Source organism: Oncorhynchus nerka, linkage group LG13 (assembly GCF_034236695.1).
Source record: "Oncorhynchus nerka isolate Pitt River linkage group LG13, Oner_Uvic_2.0, whole genome shotgun sequence".
In the NCBI taxonomy this organism is placed as follows: Eukaryota; Metazoa; Chordata; class Actinopteri; order Salmoniformes; family Salmonidae; genus Oncorhynchus; species Oncorhynchus nerka.
Genome location: NC_088408.1, coordinates 28,203,106 through 28,222,449, shown reverse-complemented (window position 1 = coordinate 28,222,449; position 19,344 = coordinate 28,203,106). Strand labels below are relative to the sequence as shown.

At 41.5% G+C, this 19,344-nt stretch overlaps 1 protein-coding gene across 2 annotated transcripts; it reads left to right on the top strand.

The window, feature by feature from the left end:
- Positions 1-4,708: 4,708 nt before the first annotated feature.
- On the top strand, positions 4,709-17,496 carry acp1 (acid phosphatase 1). Of its 2 annotated transcripts, none has more exons than XM_029676425.2 (6): positions 4,709-4,972; positions 6,071-6,144; positions 7,200-7,313; positions 10,540-10,601; positions 12,571-12,676; positions 17,199-17,496. In XM_029676425.2, exons 1-6 carry the CDS (start codon positions 4,930-4,932, stop codon positions 17,274-17,276), a joined length of 477 nt encoding a protein of 158 aa, XP_029532285.1. In that variant the 5' UTR covers positions 4,709-4,929; the 3' UTR covers positions 17,277-17,496. The 2 variants fall into 2 exon arrangements, with proteins under 2 accessions (XP_029532285.1, XP_029532284.1); XM_029676424.2 differs by lacking the exon at positions 7,200-7,313 and adding an exon at positions 7,382-7,495 and having other exon boundaries at positions 4,710-4,972.
- Positions 17,497-19,344: the final 1,848 nt, after the last annotated feature.

The window sequence follows — 19,344 nt, the reverse complement described above, 5'->3', positions numbered from 1 at the left end:
CATGCTGGATCATGAGGTGATGGTGGCGGATGAATGGCACGACAATGAGCCTCAGGATCTCTTCACTGTAGCTCTGTGCCTTCAAATTGCCATTGATAAAAGACAATTGTGTTCGTTGTCCGTAGCTTATGCCTGCCCATACCATAACCCTACCGCCACCATGCGGCACTCTGTTCAAAATGTTGACATCAGTAAACCACTCGCACACACGGATCTGCGGTTGTGAGGCCGGTTGGGCGTACTGACAAATTCTCTAAAATGACGTTGGAGATGTCTTATGGTTGAGAAATTAACATTAAATTCTCTGGCAACAGCTCTGGTGGACATTCCTGCAGTCAGCATGCCAATTGCACGCTCCATTAAAACTTGAGACATCTGTGGAATTGTGTTGTGTGACAAAACTGCACATTTCAGAGTGGCCTTTTATTGTCCCCAGCACAAGGTGCGCCTATGCAATGATCATGCTGTTTAAATCAGCTATTTGATATGCCACACCTGTCAGTTGGATGGATTATCTTTGCAAAGGAGAAACATCTCACTAACAAGAATGTAAACAAATCTATGCACAAAATGTGAGAGAACTTAGCGTTTGGTGCGTATGGAACATTTCTGGGATTTTTAATTTCAGCTCATGAAACAATAGGCCAACACTTTATATTTTTGCTCAGTGTATATACACATTTCAAATCAAAGTTTATTTGTCACATATGGCAAATACAACAGGTGTAGACCTTACAGTGAAATGATTACGTACAGGCTCTAACCAATAGTGCAAAAAAGGTATTCGGTGAACAATAGGAAAGTAAAGAAATAAAACATTAAAAAGACAGGCTATATACAATAGCGAGGCTATAAAAGTAGTGAGGCTACATACAGACACCTGTTAGTCAGGCTGATTGAGGTAGAATGTACATGTAGATATGGTTAAAGTGACTATGCATATATGACCAGAGAGTAGCAGTAGCATAAAAGAGGGGTGGTGGGTGGCGGGACACAATGCAGATAGCCCGGTTAGCCAATGTGTGGGAGCACTCGTTGGTCGGGCCAATTGAAGTAGTATGTACATGAATATATAGTTATTTTTTCTTTGGACACATACTGCTTTACTGTGGATATAGATACTTTTGTACCGGTTTCCTCCAGCATCTTCACAAGGTCCTTTTCTGTTGTTCTGGGATTGATTTGCCCTTTTCGCAGCAAAGTACGTTCATCTCTAGAAGACAGAATGCGTCTCCTTCCTGAGCGGTATGACGGCTGCGTGGTCCCATGGAGTTTATACTTGTGTACTATTGTTTGTACAGATGAACGTGGTACCGTCAGGCATTTGGAAATTGCTCCCAAGGATGAACCAGACTTGTGGAGGTCTACAATGTTCTTTCTGAGGTCTTGGCTGATTTCTTTTGATTTTCCCATGAAATACATCCACAGGCACACCTCCAATTGACTCAAATGATGTCAATTAGCCTATCAGAAGCTTCTAAAGCCATGACATCATTTTCTGGAATTTTCCAAGCTGTTTAAAGTCACAGTCAACTTAGTGTATGTAAACTTCTGACCCACTGGAATTGTGATGCAGTGAATTATAAGTGAAATAATCTGTCTGTAAACAATTGTTGGAAATATTACTTGTGCCATACAAAAAATAGATGTCCTAACCGACTTGCCAAAACTATAGTTTGTTAACAAAAAATGTGTGGAGTGGTTGAAAAACGAGTTTTAATGACTCCAACCTAAGTGTATGTAAACTTACGACTTCAACTGTATATATTCTTGCAACGTTCCCATGAAGCGTGTCTACAACATTAATATCTTATGTTCTGAGAACATGGGAACCATGTTCTGTGTATGTTCGGTGGGACTATGATGGAATATTCTACTAACCCTCAGAAAACTGGACACATCAATGTTCTTCAAACATTCCCATGAAAAGAGTCTAGAACATTAATATATTATGTTCTAAGAACATACCAACCATGTTCTGTGTATGTTTGGTGGGATGTTGATGGAATATTCTCCTAATCCTCAGAAAACTGAACATGTAAATGTTGTTGCAATGGCTCCCGAGTGGCGCAGTGGTCTAAGGCACTGCATCTGAGTGCAAAAGATGTCACTGCAGTCCTTGGTTTGAATCCAGGCTGCATCACATCTGGCTGTGATTGGGAGTCCCATAGGGCAGCGCACAATTGGCCTAGATTTGGCTGGGGTAGGCTGTCATTGTGAACTGACTTGCATGGTTAAATAAAAACATTTATTTTCTAATGTAACGTGTCTACAACAATATCTTATATTCTGAGAACATGGCAACCATGTTCTGTGTATGTTTGGTGGGACGTTGATGGAATATTCTCCTAACCCAAACAAAACCAGACATATGAACATCTTGCAATGTTCCCACGAAACATGTCTAGAACATGAAAGTTCTGAGAACATGTTAACTACGTTCTGGGTAAGTTATATTTGACATGAACCGAATGGTCTCTTGGAAACATTCCATGCACATGGGAACATTCCTATAAAAATCTTAGCTACTGAACGAATTAGACGCTTAAGGGAATGTTATACAGTTGTTGGAACATTTGTTGTTAGCTGGGATGTTGCTGGGGATCAGAAATGTTGGGTGCAAGAGAGTTTGATATGCTAGGCAGTGTGGAAAGTAGAGGATGATGGGCAAAGGGTGAGAGAGCCTGAGAGGATCCCTATGAGTAGTAGTAGGCCAGTACAGAGTGACCCAAACAGTTTGTGCTTTAGTAAGGTTGGCATCTTGGCATTTATTGCTATGTTCATTAATTGTACCGCACAGATGGAACGGAGATCCCAGAAGATTGATTTGGTGGCAGCTGAGAAGTTTTTGGGTGTCAGAGATTTTAGTGCAGAAGATCTACAGGGGGTTTTGAGAGAAGAGATTCCATCCTCCCGGGCCGACAGCCTGGTGTAGGATCTGTTAGGGCAAAAGTAGTGGGAAGAGGTGTAGGGTTTGTTTGGGATAGTGGCATATACAGTTGAAGTCAAAAGTTTACATACACCTTAGCCAAATACATTTAAACTCAGTTTTTCACAAATCCTGTAATTTAATCCAAGTAAAAATTCCCTGTCTTAGGTTAGTTAGGATCACCACTTTATTTTAAGAATGTGAAATGTCAGAATAATAATAGAGAGTGATTTATTTCAGCTTTTCTTTCTTTCATCACATTCCCAGTGGGTCAGAAGTTTACATACACTCAATTAGTATTTGGTAGCATTGCCTTTAAATTGTTTAACTTGGGTCAAACGTTTGAGGTAGCCTTTCACAAGCTTCCCACAATAAGTTGGGCCCATGAATTTTTGCCCATTCCTCCTGACAGAGCTAGTGTAACTGAGTCAGGTTTGTAGGCCTCCTTGTTCGGACACACTTTTTCAGTTCTGCCCACAAATTTTCTATGGGATTGAGGTCCGGAATTTGTGATGGCCACTCCAATACCTTAACTTTGTTGTCCTTAAGCCATTTTGCCACAACTTTGGAAGTATGCTTGCGGTCATTGTCCATTTGGAAGACCCATTTGCGACTAAGCTTTAACTGATGTCTTGAGATGTTGCTTCAATATATCGACATCATTTTCCGACCTCATGAGCCATCTATTTTGTGAAGTGCACCAGTCCCTCTGCAGCAAAGCATCCCCGCAACATGATGCTACCACCCCTGTGCTTCACGGTTGGGATGGTGTTCTTTGGCTTGCAAGCCTCCCCCTTTTTCCTCCAAACATAATGATGGTCATTATGGCCAAACAGTTCTATTTTTCTTTCATCAGACCAGAGGACATTTCTCCAAAAGGTACGATCTTTGTCCCCATGTGCAGTTGCAAACCGTAGTCTGGCTTTTTTATGGCGGTTTTGGAGCAGTGGTTTCTTCCTTGCTGAGCTGCCTTTCAGGTTATGTCGATATAGGACTCGTTTTACTGTGGATATAGATACTTTTGTACCTGTTTCCTCCAGCATCTTCACAAGGTCCTTTGCTGTTGTTCTGGGATTGATTTGCACTTTTTGCACCACAATACGTTAATCTCTAGGAGACAGAACGCATCTCCTTCCTGAACGATATGACGGCTGCGTGGTCCCATGGTGTTTATACTTGTGTACTATTGTTTGTATAGATGAACTTGGTACCTTCAGGCGTTTGAAAATTGCTCCCAAGGATGAACCAGACTTGTGGAGGTCTACAATTTTTTTGGTCTTTCTTTTGATTTTCCCATGATGTCAAGCAAAGAGGCAGTGAGTTTGAAGGTAGGCCTTGAAATACATCCACAGGTACACCTCCAACCTCCAAGCACAGTCAACTTAGTGTATGTAAACTTCTGACCCACTGGAATTGTTAATTATATAAGTGAAATCCTTTGTCTGTAAACAATTGTTGGAAAAATTACTTGTGTGATGCACAAAGTTGATGTCCTAACCGACTTACCAAAACTATTGTTTGTTAACAAGACATTTGTGGAGTGGTTGAAAAACAAGTTTTAATGACTCCAACCTAAGTGTATGTAAGCTTCCGACTTCAACTGTATGTACAGTAGGGTTAGATGGCGGTGCAATGCATTTTTCCCATTCTCCTTTTCCCGTTTTTGTGAACAAATGTGAAATTCACACTCCAACCTGTAAACGCCAGCAATATGCAACAAAGCGTCTTGTCTGCCTGAAAACTAGAAGAAGAAGAAGAAGAAGAAGAAGAACGTGCTAGTGATGTGAACAAGGCTAGATGGGATACATTCTATGTCAAAATAACGTCAAAAGTTGATTTTAACCCTAACTATTTTTCTGACCTTAACCCAATTATCTCAAACTAATACGTAAACCTGCCGCGTAAATTCTCCTAACCTGCTCCGAAATATCAATTCTGACATAAACTGTATCCCTTCTAGACAAAATCGAGTGATACTGACATAATACCCTAAAAGCAAAATGGCAGCCAGCAGTGGAAAATCTGTTCTGTTCGTGTGTCTGGGTAAGAAACGACCAAGAAAAAGCCCACAGTCTCTTTGATTTCATGCACATAACGAGTCAATGGTGTGTCAAGGTGATAATACGTTCAAAAAATTGCTATACACTTGGAACTGACTGCCGTTTGTACATCAATGGCAAGTGATGCTAACGGGTGCTATGCTATGCTAGCGCCAGTAGTTACTGAGTAACTAGCTAGCTAAACCACTGAAAACGTTGGTACAATAACTATTGCAACCGCTATTGTAGTTAGTTAGCTAGCTAGCTAACTAAATTGCACATATCAATTTCTGTATCCAACTTGCAATACTAAAACCTTACATTCACTGCCATGATTTAGTTTGTAATCTGTCCATTAGTTCATGCAGTTGGGCCACGCAGTTCTTTCACATCTTCCTCTGAAAAACTAGTGACTACTCATCAAACTTGCCTAATATCCCTTACTAATATATCACCAGATTCTCTTTATCTGAAATGCAAAGGCAATGAAAAGGTTGCTCAATGATTCTATCACGGCCTAAGACCTTTGGACAGTAGAGTCCAATGTAAAATTATGTACGAAGATCATGTGCCATAGCCAGGCAGGCTAAGGTGATTATGAGAATTCATTTTGTAGTTAACAGCCAGCTATCAAAAGTTTCTCATGTTTCCAATATGTTATATTGAACTGTTAATTGGAAATTTCATTTCAACGACGATCCATTGTTCAGATTGCATAATGTAAAACATGACCACATTGTCATGTAATACCTCCAATCAAACACTGTAGTTGACTCACTTGGGTCTCAACAAGTTAAATTATTATTTTTCATTCAGAAATATAGGCTAGATATTCACCAAGACTCCAGGGGATATTGTGAGATAACCCATCTGCTACACTTGCATCAGCAAAAACGGATATCTCCATAACTTTTCTGTGGCTCGACTGGGTAAGACGCTTCAGGAGGGTGGTCATATGTGTTTGCGAGGCAGAGGTCCTAGGTTCGAGCCTCGGTATGAGCTGAGTTATGAGGAAGTGGTACTGGTGAAGCAAGCAGTGTGACCTAATTTAGCCAAGCACTCTAATGGTAGTCAGCTTATTATGTGTCATTTTTTTGAACAGGGAACATTTGCAGGTCCCCCATCGCCGAAGCCGTCTTCAGGAAAATGGCGACAGATGCTGGTGTTGTTGACAAGGTAAAGACTTATATATATGTGTGGTGTGGGTAGATCTTCACAGGAACATATTGACAGCTCTGTTACATAGAAGTAATGGGTAGAAGTAATGCATATATTATATAACTTGTTTTGTGTAGACTTTGCTCCACATATGTTGTACGTTTGTTGAGCTACTGTACTCTTTTGATTGATAAACTTTTGTTCCCCTACTGCATCATATTCCAAACTGTTAAAAAATATATATTTAAAAAAAACTTTATTTAACTAGGCAAGTCAGTTAAGAACAAATTCTTATTTACAATGACAGCCTACCAAAAGGCCTCCTGCGGGGACGGGGGCTGGGATTCAAAATAAAAATTAATTAAATACAAATATAGGGCAAAACACACATCACAACAATAGAGACAACACTACATAAATAGAGACCTAAGATGACAACACAGCATTGCAGCAACACAACATGGCAGCAACACAACATGACAACAACACAACATGGTAGCAGCACAAAACAGGGTACAGACATTATTGGACACAGACAACAGCACAAAGGGCAAGAAGGTAGAGCCAATACATCACGCGAAGCAGCCACAACTCTCAGTTAGAGTATCCATGATTGAGTCTTTGACTGAAGAGATGGAGATGAAACTGTCCAGTTTGAGTGTTTGTTGCAGCTTGTTCCAGTCGCTCGCTGCAGTGAACTGAAAAGAGGAGCGACCCAGGGATGTATGTGCTTTGGAGACCTTTAACAGAATGTGACTGGCATAACGGGTGTTGTATGTGCAGGATGAGGGCTGCATTAGATATCTCCGATAGGGGGGAGTGAGGCCTAAGAGGGTTTTGCAAATCAGCATCAACCAGTGGGTCTTGCGACGGATATGCGGAGATGACCAGCTCTGCAGTCTTCTGCTTCTAGAGATGGAGATGCATTTTTAACAGTATAGGCTAAGGAAACAAACAAATTAGACTGAACTCTATAGAACTCTTAGATTGCTCTAATGTCCTGCATGTGCTGAGTCATTGTGTGCATATGAATACATTTTGCTTTGTTGTTGCTGTTCTCCTGCTCTGCATAGTGGAGGATAGACAGTGCTGCCACCTCCACCTATGAGATAGGCAACCCTCCAGACCACCGTGGTCAAGCCTGCATGAAGAAACACGGGGTGCCCATGAGGCATGTAGCCAGGCAGGTACGACCAACCCTTTATCCTTCCTGTTAGCATTAGCTAGCTAGCTCTTGTGTTCTCTGTTGTTGCAGTGGGTCATAGACAGTGGTGCCACGACTGACTGGAACACAGGCAGCTCCCCGGACGCCCGTGGTCTGGCCTGCCTGAGGACACATGGCATTGAAACAAAACACAGGGCCCGACAGGTATATGATACATCAGTCACCCTGGGGTCCTTGCTGGGTCACTTTGGAGACTGTATAAAAATGTGTGTGGCATGGATAGTGTGTGTGTGTGGGGGAGAGTGTGTGTGAGTTGGCTGTATTAGCCTAAATCCCAGGAATAAAACACTCGAGCATAATGACTTTCCTTGCAGTACTAACTTTTATTGCCAATGCATAGTATTGCATCCTGATAGATGCTGCTAAATCAAACCAAGATGTTATGAAGTCTGGTATCTAGGTTCTCCAAATCTACTCAGTCTATTGAAAGAGACAAGCTTGGGGTTAATTCCATTTCAATTCCAGTCAATTTAGGAAGTACACTGAAATTTCAATTCTTGTCAACCCTTTTCATTTTGGAAAATGTGTAATTTGGTTTACTTTTTTAATTGACTGGAATTTAAATGGATTTCACCCCAACCATATTTGCCAACTGTGTTAGTGGGCCTCATGTTTTGCTGGTCTTTTTCTCCCCAAAGTTTTTCCAGCTCTCCCTGTCTCTCCTGCCAGCTCTCTGGTGCCCTCCCTGACCCAATGCTGGGAAGGGGAGCTGCCGTCATGTTGGTTTGTCTCTCATAACGGACAGAGGCCAACCCCGTTCTAATCTCCAGAAATAAGGGATGGGAGCTCAACGCTGCCCTGGCTCTGAGCCACCCATGTCTCCACGCAATGAACTTTGACAAGCTCTGAGTTTCTCTCTCTCGCTCTCTGTTCCCCCCCGTTCCCTGCTAATTTCAGTGAACTTTAACTCACTGTTTCTTGCCTCTAATGTAATGTCTCGGCTTGCCTCAGAAAATACTGTTTAGAGACAGAGGGTGCTCTGTTTAATCAAAAACGGGAGTTTGTTTGTTTTATTGAGAGACGACCGCAAGGGGATAGAATGTGGACTATTAGTTTTTCGTTTTTTTGAGTTAATGAATCCATAAGTGCATCGTCACAGAGAAAGATTAAGTTATTTTAGTCTTAACACTGGAAATCCCAGATAATTGATTTGATTGGAGGGGCCCCTGCAAGGGGTTGGAAGCGATATGATTTTTTGCCCTGAATGCAAATTGTCAGAATCAATAATAGTAATTGTTTTCAGTCTGGGTGTCATCCCAATTCCCATCACCACATTTTACTTACTGTAGCTTTAGACTGAGCTCTTATAAGCAGACAATTCCCTGCTCCACTCACTGCACACCAAGAGTCCTACAATAACTCAACAACCACACGGTTTCTGAACTTTTTATCTGTCTGCCCTCAGACCGGGTCATCGTTCTCCCTTATTTCTCCTTGTATCTCTCCCCTCCTACTCGTTCCTCATATAACAGCCTCCCTGACTGTCAGTCAAAAATTCCAGAAATCCAACCAGGCTCTATCGCTGCATCGTGGAGGGGGTTCACATGAGGATTTTGACCAGAGATTATTGCAAAGAGAGAAGACAAATATTGTGTGTGTGTGTTTGTGCTGTAAAGCCCAAGCGGGGAACTCCAGGGTTGAAATAGCAGTGGATGGAATTTGACATTTTGCCAACTTAACTTTGATTTTGCAAGGGTTTCTGGATACTACATACACATCACTTAGTTATATACTCTTATTATACAAATCTGGAATGGCCATGTTTTGGCGAGCTTTCATGTAAATTGCTCTTTCTCTCTGTCTTTACTCCCTCTACTTCTTTCTCTTCACTCTTTTAACCTCTCCATTCCCAAGTCCCACCCTTAACCCTTTCAAACCATAAGTGAGGGACTCTCTCCTGAGTCATGGCTGCTGAGTAAGTGTTGCAAGATTCACATACAGTGCATTCAGAAAGTATTCAGATCCCTTGATTTTTTTTTTGCCCACATTTTGTAACGTTCAGCCTTATTCTAAACTTGATTAAATTTGTTTTTTCTTCTCATCAATCCACACACACTACCCCATAATGACAACGCAAAAACAGGTTTTCAGAAATTTGTGAAAATGCATTACAATTATAAAAACAGATATTTAATTTACATAAGTATTCAGACCCTTTACTCAGTACTTTGTTGAAGCATGTTTAGCAGCGATTACAGCCTCCAGTCTTCTTGGGTATGACGCTACAAGCTTGGCACACCTGTATTTGGGGAGTTTCTCACATTCTTCTCTGCAGATCCTCTCAAGCTTTGTCAGGTTGGATGGGGTCTCTCCAGAATGTTAGATCGGGTTAAAGTCTGGGCTTTGGCTTGGCCACTCAAGGACATTCAGAGACTTGTCCCGAAGCCACTCCTGCATTGTCTTGGCTGTGTGCTTAGGGTCATTGTTCTGTTGGAAGGCAACCCTTCACCTTCGGTTCTGAGCGCTCTGGAGCAGGTTTTCATCAAGGATCTCTCTCTACTTTGCTCCGTTCATCTTTCCCTCAATCCTGACTAGTCTCACAATCCCTGCCGCTGAAAAACATCCCCGCAGCATGATGCTGCCACCACCATGCTTCACCTTAGGGATGGTACCAAAACAGGAAGCACCTGAGGTTAATTTCAAGTCTCATAACAAAGGGTCTGAATACTTATGTAAATAAGGTATTTCTGTTTTATATTTTTTATACATTTGCAAAAAATGTAAAACCGGTTTACACTTTATCATTATGGGGTATTTAGTGTAGATTGAAAATTATTAATTTAATCAATTTGAGAATAAGGCTGTAACGTAACACAATGTGGAAAAAGTCAAAGGGTCTGAATACTTTCCAATGCACTGTACTTGGAAGATGTACTGCTTTGATCCCTTTCATAACCCTGAACATGGAGGTACCCAGACACCGCTCCTCTCCATCTCTCTCTCGCTCCCCCTCTCTTTCTCCTTCCTCTTCTCTCTCGGAGTTCTCTGGAACCTCTCAATTTGACTCAACAAGAACCAGGGAGAGGTCTTTACCACTGTAATGGAACACATATACCAGGCAGAAGTTATATAGGGCCTAGTGCCTGACAGTTAAACTTTATAGAGAAATCACAACAGCCAGTCTTTTGTTGTCAACACACACCAGTACCAATGTTAACATTTTGTCTTCTGTGTTTTTTTTCTTCTAGGTGACAAAGGAGGATTTTATGTCATTTGACTACATTCTGTGCATGGATGAGAGCAATTTGAGGTATATGCATCTTAACCCTATGTTCGTGTGTGTGCATGTGTGTCCGTCCATGCGTAAATATGTGTGTGTGCTCGGTCTGCATCCTTTGTTCAAGAGGGGGGTGAACACAATTTGCAACATCTGCACGGACACTCTTGACTCACAGAACGGTGTTCTGTGCCATGACATCATGACAAGTCTATTCTATTCCGGGCTGCCATTCAAAATTATTGGAGTAAAAAGAAACATGTTTAAGTAAGTAACATCCTGGGGTTTACTTGTTCTATGACCCTATGGCACTTACCCAAACATGATTACCGGGGTCACAAACTAAGTCAGAGAAGAGCTTATGCGGAGTGTAGAAATGGCCCGGGATATTGAGATGGACAGAACAGACCGAGCAATAAAAGTACAATAGGAACGAGGTAATTGTCAGATCCAAATTTTATATCAGGAACTCGGGGATGGCTGTCGTCCATTGAAAATGTCATTGTATGTTAAAGTTAGGCTTTCCCTGCAACGGGTCAGGTAAGGGGATGCCTTGGACGATTGTGGAGAAGTATATTGTGTACACACACAGATGCATACGTGACATACAGGCAGACATGTACACCTCAAGGTCTATGTAAAGTGTAGGGGTAAAGTCTGTCTAACAAGTGAGTGTCTCTAAGCTGTTTGCATGTGAAGCCTGGGCAGGGGGAGGGATATTTCTTGCTACTTTGAACGTTCAGGGATCATTTAGAGATCACATGCCTAAGGCGGTGCGGTCTGTAAGCAGCTTACTGAGGTCTTTGGATGCCTCGTCTTTTCTGTTTGGGGGCGACTTTTCCCTTCCTCCATTCTGTTTCTCTCTCCAAGTATTTGGTTGGCTAGCGAGAGAAAGAGATTAACCTTAACTCCCCGCCAATTATTACCAATGACCTAATTAATCATCACCAGTTAGGTTTTACATGTGTTATTATTGTGTTGGATTATAGTGCTTTTACATTTCAGTTTAGTCAGTGGGAACCAAGAGCCCTTTCAGCTCCGCTGCATTCTACATTTACAATGCAGTGCTATAGAACTAACCTTAACACCCCAACCCCCCCCACCCCCCCCAATGAAATCGTCAGGGGGCCGTTGCTCTACCACAGGGTTAGGCTCGGGAGGTGGCAGTGGGGCGGTACTTCCCTGTTTTGAGTCCCATTCCCAGTATTGGAAGCCTCACAGCTTGGTCCCATACTCTCACTGTGGGGGAGTCAGTCCCCTCTCGGTCCAAGCAGTATGGCTGGCCATTTCATTTGAGCCATTACACTACTTACAATGGGAAGGACCTGGCAACCGCTTTGTTTTAGTGCCTGGGTTAGTAATAGTTTTTTTGATATCCATCCGCTACATTTCTAAACCCCTGTGGTCTGGTTTCCAGCCAGGCTTGGTGCATGGATCCTTCCTAGCTGCTTTTATTACTGTCTGAGTGTATTGTTGTATTTATAAGCCCAATTACCCAAGCATCAAAATAAAAGAAACCAGTAAAGTCAATAAAAGACTCATTTCCACAGTTGGATTGTGAGGACGTGTTTGAAGAAGTTGTGTAGCCTTTAAGTAACTGTTCTAGTAACTGTCAAAACAATTTAGTCACAAATAAATTCTCATATATTGATATTTGGTTTCAGAGTTCGACTTGTTTTGCACTGATAGCGTATACCACAGTAAGCCATTTCGAAAACTTGGAATAGGATAGATGTGTTGTCTGTGATAGGCTCTTGCGTGTAACAGAAACACCAAACCAACAAAATGGGTGTCTAAGACTTATTAAACCTTTTTTATTTGGTTCGATTTGTTATGGACAGATGGCCATTTATACCACAATAAAAGTTGGTCTATGAAATGGGTGGTTACATTTGTAAAAGTCTGTCAGATATATGGTCCAAAATAGCACTGGTGGTATTTGATTTTAGTATTGTCACAGGAACACATCCTAACCGTCTCTGACTTTTCTCTCTCTTTACAGTGACCTGAAAAAGAAGGCAAACTCTGTGAAAAACAGCAAAGCCAAGATTGAGCTGCTGGGCTCGTACGACCCAGAGAAACAACTGATCATCAAAGACCCATACTACGTAAGTCTACTGCACTGACAGCGTTTTCCCACCAGTACTAAGGAGCCTATCACAACTGGGTTACTAGGTTTAGACAAAAAAAACGATTCTGCTGCTCGCGTTGTGAACAAAAAAGAAACATGACTGCATATGGCTTAACCCACCAACATTATTCTAAAGTACTGTAGGCTACATGAATCCATAAACTTACAGCGAGATAAGGTAACACATTCAGTAGAACAATGTCCTGTTCTCTACAGGGTAAGTTTCCATGTTAACTCCCATAATTCAGAGTCCTTGTGTCCTCACACCAGCACTATCTATGCCTAAGCCTCACTCTGGACTCCCGAGTGGCGTGGCGCTCTAAGGCACTGCATCTCAGTACAAGAGGCGTCACAGTCCCTGGTTCAAATCCGGCCTTGATTGGGAGTCCCATAGAGCGGTGCACAATTGGCCCAGCGTCGTCCAGGTTTGGCCGCGGTAGGCCGTCATTGTAAATAATAATTTGTTTTTAACTAACTTGCCTAGTGTAAAAAAAAAAAAAGTAATCCCCAGTTAAAACCACTGTATGGAACAATTGGTTTCTGATGGGAAAACAGTAGCAAGATATTGTCTTCCACTCATGTCCTGAGATACGATATTATTACGATACGATATTATCACGATACTTTGGTGCCGATACGATATATATTGTGATTCTCACAATTCTATATGTATTGTGATTCGACAATTAGATTTTATTGCAATTTGATGTTCCAAACATTATTGCTCACATATGTCTGCTGCAGCGGGACAAGAGAGCCATGAGAAAGACTTGATCAGTTATGGAAATAAAACTGTTAAAAACAAATTGTCTCCCTACTTAAAAATATGGAGAACAAGCTATGAAGGAAAAATACTGGAGTTTTGGTGCAGTTACAGCCAACTAGCGCAAAAATAGTATTACGATATATCGTCAAAAATAATATCCTGATATGTACAGTACCCGTCAAAAGTTTGGACGCCTACTCATTCAAGGGGTTTTCTTTATTTTTACTATTTTCTACATTGTAGAATAATGGTGAAGACATCAAAACTATGAAATAACACATATGGAAACAGCATTCAGCAGCGATACGCCATCCCATCTGGTTTGCGCTTAGTGGGACTATCATTTGATTTTCAACAGAACAATGAGACAAGAAAAACCCTGGAATGAGTAGGTATGTCCAAACTTTTGACTGGTACTGTAACTATCGATTTTTGTTCCCCATCACTAATGTCCTGTGTCCTCAAGTCTCTCTGCAGCCCCTCCTTTACCATCTCACAACATGTTTAATGGCTTTGTTAACTTTTCCCAGCTTTAAATGCTTCCTATGCATTCGTAAGTCCTGCCAAATGGCATCGGAAGTGGAGGCCAGTTGGTTTGTGCAGAGTAGATGTGATGAGCGAGATAGGGAGGTGGGGGGGGGGGCCTGATACTGGGGGAGGAGACGGGCAGTTTGATAGTTGAAGTCCAGTTGTTGGTCTACTGCGGTCTCTGCTGTTGGTCTACTACGGTCTCTGCTGTTGGTCTACTGCGGTCTCTGCTGTTGGTCTACTGCGGTCTCTGCTGTTGGTCTACTGCGGTCTCTGCTGTTGGTCTACTACGGTCTCTGCTGTTGGTCTACTACGGTCTCTGCTGTTGGTCTACTACGGTCTCTGCTGTTGGTCTACTACGGTCTCTGTTGTTGGTCTACTGCGGTCTCTGCTGTTGGTCTACTGCGGTCTCTGCTGTTGGTCTACTGCGGTCTCTGCTGTTGGTCTACTGCGGTCTCTGCTGTTGGTCTACTGCGGTCTCTGCTGTTGGTCTACTGCGGTCTCTGCTGTTGGTCTACTGCGGTCTCTGCTGTTGGTCTACTACGGTCTCTGCTGTTGGTCTACTACGGTCTCTGCTGTTGGTCTACTACGGTCTCTGCTGTTGGTCTACTACGGTCTCTGTTGGTTGGTCTCTGCTGTTGGTCTACTGGTCTCTGCTGTTGGTCTACTACGGTCTCTGCTGTTGGTCTACTACGGTCTCTGCTGTCTCTGTCTCTGTTGGTCTACTACGGTCTCTGCTGTTGGTCTACTACGGTCTCTGCTGTTGGTCTACTACGGTCTCTGTTGTTGGTCTACTACGGTCTCTGCTGTTGGTCTACTACGGTCTCTGCTGTTGGTCTACTACGGTCTCTGCTGTTGGTCTACTACGGTCTCTGCTGTTGGTCTACTACGGTCTCTGCTGTTGGTCTTACTACGGTCTCTGCTGTTGGTCTACTGCGGTCTCTGTTGTTGGTCTACTGCGGTCTCTGCTGTTGGTCTACTGCGGTCTCTGCTGATGGTTGCGAAGGAAGATAATTAGAAAAAAGGAGGGAAATGTTTCAGGAATGTGAAAATGCAGGCAAACTGCATGTTTGGTTTGATGAGGAATGCTACATAAATCATATCCCCTGTCCTATATTCTTGTTAAAATAATTAATGAATGAATTTGTTGTGTGGTCTTGACTAGGGACATGCATGTTGCGGGTAGACCTCTGATCGCATAATGTCATGTGTGGGTAATTGAGATGTTTATATTAGGGTTTCAGGAAATACCCTTTTGATAGAATAATGACGGTAAAGTATTAATGTTGCGATGGTTGTGGTTGACCAAAATTAAGTGTCTGTGCACTCTTGCTCAATCATGTGTCTCTCTTCTTGGCGGTCTGTCCCTGTGTGTTAAAATCCCAGTGCTGTCAAAAATGTGATTTTTTCTATGTTTTATATATGTTTCCACACTGAGGTTGTAAAAATATTGTGAAAATGATAATATCCTTTTAGTGTAAGAGCTGTTTGGAAAAAAAAGAAAACGCCTGGAATTTCAGCCTGTTTTGGTGGGATGGAGTCTTTGCTTCACCAGGCAGTAAATGAGTTAATCGACCAATAATAGTTCTAAACCTCTCTGCCAATAACAGCTAGTTTTCAGTTTTCCCCTCCCCACTTAGACCACTACAACAGTCCTAGAAAAATTCTTGCTTGAGAAATGACTGTTTGCTAAGAAGCAATTTTTGTTTCGTTTTGATCATTTCAATTAGAAACAGTCACAGTAAGGTATCTAATTGTTACCCAGAAATAATTTGCTATTGAGATAAAAATGTCTGCATTGGACCTTTAACACCAGCTGTGAGTGTGTGGTAGCCAGAGGGAGCTTAGCCTTAAACATGGTTTCAGAGGCGAGTAAATAAATATTTTGGCGTGTTGACAGCACTGGGCTGTGGTCCGTCATCCGTCGCCACAACGCATGGCAGAGAAGCACAGTAAAGGACTAGAGCCAGACGGCTGTTTTTTAAATAAATTGAGACATAAATTCAGTCCAACCTTAGAGCCGATGACAAGCTCTGAGGAGGACGTAGCTGAATGGGTTTCCAAAGACTTCGTTTGGAGCCTTTTTGTTTGGATCAGAGACTGGGTTTGGGGGTTGGAGGGGGTGGAGGAACAGGGTGGGTGTTAAGAGTCTTCAGGTGTGGTTGGCTGTTCTCCTGCCAGCGAAGGAGTATATTAAAAGGCTAACTGTCAAATGTGTCCAAGTACATTTTGCACAGGGACTCATTTCTGAACGTTTCTGCTTTTTGATTTGAGTTCCAGTATGGTATAAAACCAGCAGTCCGTTTATAAAAAACAATACAATTTTCCAGACGTTTTTTTAACCTTTTACAATGGCCTGAACAAGTAAAAAACACTTTAAAATGTATTACAAAACGGCATGTGCACTCTACTCCTAGACCATTTCTGAGGAAAGAAAATATCTTTCATTTTTGGATGAACTTTTTAAAGTTAGTGTTACATGCCTTTGTCGGCCATCTTCCCTGGTTGTTACAGATATGATTTTTTATGAATATGAGATCATCGCTTTAGGAGTCCCCAACCGGACTCTACAATGGACTGTCTGTGTTTCACCAATGCATGTGGACAGATATTACATCTATTGTTGTTGTTTTTTATTGCATCTCTCTCTGTTTGGTATATTCTTCTGGAAAGAGTCTCTTCTTGATGTTTTAACATTACTATTCACACAGTGTAAATTTGAGTTTTAAATTAGTTTGCCACAACAACAGGAGAGAGAAATGCTGAACATTTCAAAGGACAAAACATGCCCTTTTGGCACTTTGGATTGGTGTTACAGGTCTCTGAAAGGTGTAACGTTATTTATGGTGGGCCTGGGCTGTTTTCTTCTCTATTATTGGCTAATGTAATCACGAGCCAATTAGCCAGAACTGTGTGGGTTTTGGGGGGGAAACGTCACTGAAGAAACCCCCCATCCAATGTCAGCTCTATATTCTACTGGGTTGGGAAATGATTGAGCTAGTAACTAGAGGCTTTCTGATCTAGATTTGGAGAAAGATGAACTGTTTCATTGCTCAAGGATAAGGCTCTTTCCTGCTGTTTTATTTTGATGGCACTATTTAAATGCCTTATAAAAACAATATTGGTGAACACATCAACTTAACTTTTATTTTATATCTTTTTTGGGGCAAAATGAATTGATTTCCCTTTTTTTCCTGTTTTATAGGGGCATGAGGAAGACTTTGAAAATGTGTACGAACAATGTGTGAGATGCTGCAAAGTGTTTTTGGAAAACAACTCGTAACCAGACCCAAGATCTGACCAAACACTAGATGGATAGTAAAGAAACGATCCTCCGTTATCGTCCATAGTTGTGCAGTTCCAATACTCATCTGCCAGGTCACACTAACAGTAGTTCCCATCAATATGGTGTAGCAATCAGTTGATTGTCACAATCTACAATATGTCTGTAAAACAAACGGTTTACTGTACTGTGTCCTAAATAAAATGCTTTTTTTGAGGAATTTGCAGATTGTCTGGTCCATTCAAATAAACAATACATACTCAGCAGAACTAACAATGCACTATTCTATCTTTATCTTATTTCTCTCTCTTTTACATTTTCTAAATTGTTGGTCTAATCTAGTCTAACATAGCCATCAACGTTTATAGAGATTAATATGGATGCATTATGGCATGACCAGACATTTTAGGGTTCAGAGGGGAAGGGTTAAAGGTTGAGACCAGGGTCAAAGTTAATGCTTGCCCAAATGATAATCTTGTTGGGTATTTGACACGGGTTTAGTTAGTTACTTTCATGTCACAATGTTTTTTTTAAATTGAGTCATTCTTCCATTTGTACTCCCATGACATCCTAATTCGAACATCAGGGCTTTGATAAAACAAAACCTATAAAATCACTTTTAATGAGTGTAATTGCTTTAGCTCAGCTATTGGTATTTTAGAGAAATGAGAGGACAAAAATAGTCTGCAGTGATTTTGTTCTCATAACTAGCTAATGATGCTACTTAGCCTCTTTATCTTACCACTGGCACCTCTACCATTATGTCTGATTTGGACCCTCACATACTCCTTATGTCAAAGATGATTAAAATCCCAAACCATGGCAGCCCAAGGTAGTGCAGAATGCTGCCTGTGAAAATAACCCTGAATTGTACGTTTTCAGGTGTATTTCACCGGATTTAGTTCCTAGGCTGTGATTGGCAGAAATTGGGAGTGGTAATACATAATAAACCAGATGAAGTAGATGAAGGCATTGATATATCGTGCCAGAGTGGAACGACCAAAGGAATGTCCCTCCACACACTGTTCCCTGCTAGTGTGGTCCAGTCTATCCTCTTAGGACTGTGCTCAATCCAAACCAGCAAGCAGAAGTTTGCCGTACTAGGGTAAAGCCAAAGCATGGTGAATTATTTATTCAGCATTGCACAAGAGAGTATTTGAATGAATCTAAAGTTGAGCGTCTGATTTTGATTGAGTAGGACTCTTACTGTAGTATCAGGCTGAAAAAAAAGTGTTACTTAGAGTTGATCACTTTGCCTGCTAGCTTGTACAAACATATGTTGGCACGGCGGAATGGGATCCACAACGCATAAATCCTGCAGTACAACAAATGGTTGATTGTTTGGTGACTTTGTCATTTGAACTTAAACAAATAGACATTTTCAGACAAATATTTACTCTCTCTTAGGTAAAGAGAACTTCCATTGACAGAATACATTTTCCCAGACGGCAAGTTCACTCAATGCTCATTAAGCAAAAACTACTTGGCTTTAAAGGGATACTTTGGGATTTTGACAATGAGGCCCTTTAATTCCCCAGAGTCAGAGGAACTTAGTTACCATTGGCTTGTGAAACTACATCTAACTTCCTTCATACTGGACACGGAGACATAAAAATAGTATCCACAACGTTATCTGACTTTGGGGAAGTATATAAAGGACCTCATTGCCAAAATCCCAATGTATCCCTTTAATGCTCATTGTCCATTACTATTACAGTACATAATGTGAATTTTAGATAACTGACTTTGCAAAGTGTTTTATTTGTCTTTTAATCTACAGTGAACAAATATATAAATGCAACATGCAAACATTTCAAAGATTTTAATATGATCAGAAAAAACATTCAGTATTGGGTGTGACCACCATTTGCCTCATGCAGCGTGACACATCTCCTTCACATAGAGTTGATCAGGCTGTTAACTGTGGCCAGTGGATTATTTCCCCCACTCCTCTTCAATGGCTGTGCGAAGTTGCTAAATATTGGCGGGAACTGGAACACGTACATGTCGAACCACAGCATCCCAACATGCTCAATTGGTGACATGTCTGGTGAGTATGCAGGCCATG